Raw genomic sequence first — 2,558 nt, forward strand, 5'->3', positions numbered from 1 at the left:
GTTGTGGTCTGGTATCACTAGAGACAGACTTGTTGGCCCAGTCAGGGTGCTTGAAGAGGTTAAAGTAACTCCAGCCACCCACTGGAAGAAGTCTTGGATCCCTGGCTAGATGACACACATTCCTAGGGTCTTACGACACAAAAGGTGAAAGGTTGAAGACGTGGCTGCTAGCATCTCCAGATCTCAACCCTATTGAAAATCTTTGGTCCATCATTAAACAAGATGTTTATGCTGATGGATGCCAATTTACATCAAAAGATGTCTTATGGGCAATCATCAAAGCTGGAACAGAGGCAGAATTAACAGATTCCATGCCTAATAGAGTTTTTGAAGTTATCCATCGAAATGGCGCTCATGTGGCTAAATAATTCATTATTACCCTTCATTCTTTGAAAGAAAATATGTCTAGATGGGCTATTTTCATTCAAAAGCTATTAGCATGGTTCACCCAAAAACTGAAGAATTGGAAATAAAAAAGAAAGGACGTTACACAGAATAATGCAAACATAACAATAGTGTTACCATAGTGTGCAAACCAGCTGGGAAAACTTTTATCAAAATCGATTCACTGTAAATGGAGAAATCCTAAATTTCACTCTTAAGCAATTAGCGTGGTTCTCCAACAAACATCTCGATCCATTCTTGTTTACCAACTCTTTCCCCTCAGTCCACTGTTAAAGGCTGCTGAAAGAGTTTTTCAACCAAAAAAAAGTGATAAATTACTCATTTGATCTGTCAATAAACAGAAAATGAATGTAAGCCAATTTATGTAGCCAGTTTTAAAATGAAAACGAAAAACGTCGAGTTGCATTTCATGTCAAATTTTGATATTTTGAGAGAAATATGGTGTCATTTGTATAAGAGTGAACTCGAAGTCAGTAGAGCCTGTGGAGGAAGGAGAGCAAGAAAGACTTGGATCAAAGTGGTTAAGACTGAGTTCAAGATGTTTCTGCTCATGAAAAAAGTCTTCTCACACAAACAGGACAAAACAGACATTAAAATGTGGTGATAAAGGCAGGGATATATAATGCATATATCTGGAGTATTCAACCTATTTTTCCTGCTGAGTCTCTCTGCTGCTTCCCGTCCCTGTTCACTGCACCATGCCATCTGTCACACCAACCATTTCTACAACTACTCAACATTCATCAGCAAACGTGGCTGCCACTAGTGCCTCTCCCCAATCACAATGCCAGAGTAATGAGGAATTGCATTTGATCTGTTGGTATTTGGTGTACCTCCCCATTTGCCTTCCTGTGTTACAGCAAGCATTCCCTCAGGTCATTCTTACCATCATGCATGTTCTCCTTTAATACTTAATATTACCTACACTCTCGGAGTGGTTGGCATTAGGAAGGGCATCCAGCTGTAGAAACTCTGCCAAATCAGATTGGAGCCTGGTGTCGCCTCCTGGTCCACCAGTCCTCAGTCAAATCGTCCAACCCATGCTAGCATGGAAAGCAGACGTTAAACGACGATGATGATGATTACCTCAAAATTTGTACACTGATACTCCTTCTACCCCAGATCACTAATTACTGACATCCACCACACTCTGAACACTACTTCTACATCCATCATTTGTCCTCTTTTACATACAAACATGCAGCTGCTACCAGTGTCTCTCCTTTATTTCATATCCTACCTCTCATCATAACTCCTGGACTGTCTTTCATTTCTTATTACACACTATCACCCCAACCACAGTTTCCAACTTCATACACTCTTTTCTCTCTCTAGTTACTCTTAAAAAATCCTCTTTTCTACCTATTCTTGGTTACATTCCTGCACACAATTTTTTTCCTGACAATGTTCCTTGATTACTCCACAAGAAAGTGTCAATATTCAAAACATTAACAATTATACTTATGAGAAAAATAATTTGAACAACAAAAATTAAGTAGTGCATATGGTGCACTGAACATTGAATAAGTTTATGAGTGTACCAACAATGTCAAATATCAAAGGTATCTTTTCTATCTTCTGAAAATATGTGAGGTGGAATTCTTGCGAATATCCTGGAAGAATGCTTTTATTAAAAATAACACAATGCTATGTTATCTTCTTATAGTAGAGATTACACAAAATATAACTACAATCTTCTCTTTCCTGTATAAATAAATGCATGATTAGATGAAATAATTTTACTACAGAATGTCCTTTAACATCCACTAAATGTGAAATTACTCTTCCATGTAAATACATACATGTGCAGTTAAGTGACTTTTTTGGGGGAATGATTTATCACAGACACCGCAATGATATGGCTTTTCTCCTGTATGAATGCGCATGTGAGTAGTTAAGTGACCTTTTTGAGAGAATGATTTACCACAGATACCACAATGATATGGTTTCTCTCCTGTGTGAATCCTTTTGTGCCTAATTGAATAACTTCCTTCAGAAAATGATTTGCCACAGATATCACAGTGATATGGTTTCTCTCCTGTATGAATACGCTTATGCTTAGTCAAGTCACCACTTCTAGAGAATGGTTTACCACAGATATCACATGGATATGGTTTCTCTCCAGTATGAATGCGTTTGTGTTTAGTTAAATG

General features: G+C 37.8%; 1 protein-coding gene across 3 annotated transcripts in view; it reads right to left on the minus strand.

Moving 5' to 3' along the window:
• Window positions 1-805: 805 nt before the first annotated feature.
• LOC106873962 (zinc finger protein 665) overlaps window positions 806-2,558 on the minus strand; it is a 26,181-nt gene continuing 24,428 nt past the window's right edge. For all 3 annotated transcript variants that reach the window (XM_052971104.1, XM_014921504.2, XM_014921503.2), the window contains exon 2: window positions 806-2,558. This exon is cut by the window's right edge and continues 1,498 nt beyond it. In XM_052971104.1, the coding sequence (XP_052827064.1) occupies window positions 2,184-2,558 (375 nt within the window). In that variant the 3' untranslated portion in view covers window positions 806-2,183.

This window comes from Octopus bimaculoides, chromosome 10 (genome assembly GCF_001194135.2).
Source record: "Octopus bimaculoides isolate UCB-OBI-ISO-001 chromosome 10, ASM119413v2, whole genome shotgun sequence".
In the NCBI taxonomy this organism is placed as follows: Eukaryota; Metazoa; Mollusca; class Cephalopoda; order Octopoda; family Octopodidae; genus Octopus; species Octopus bimaculoides.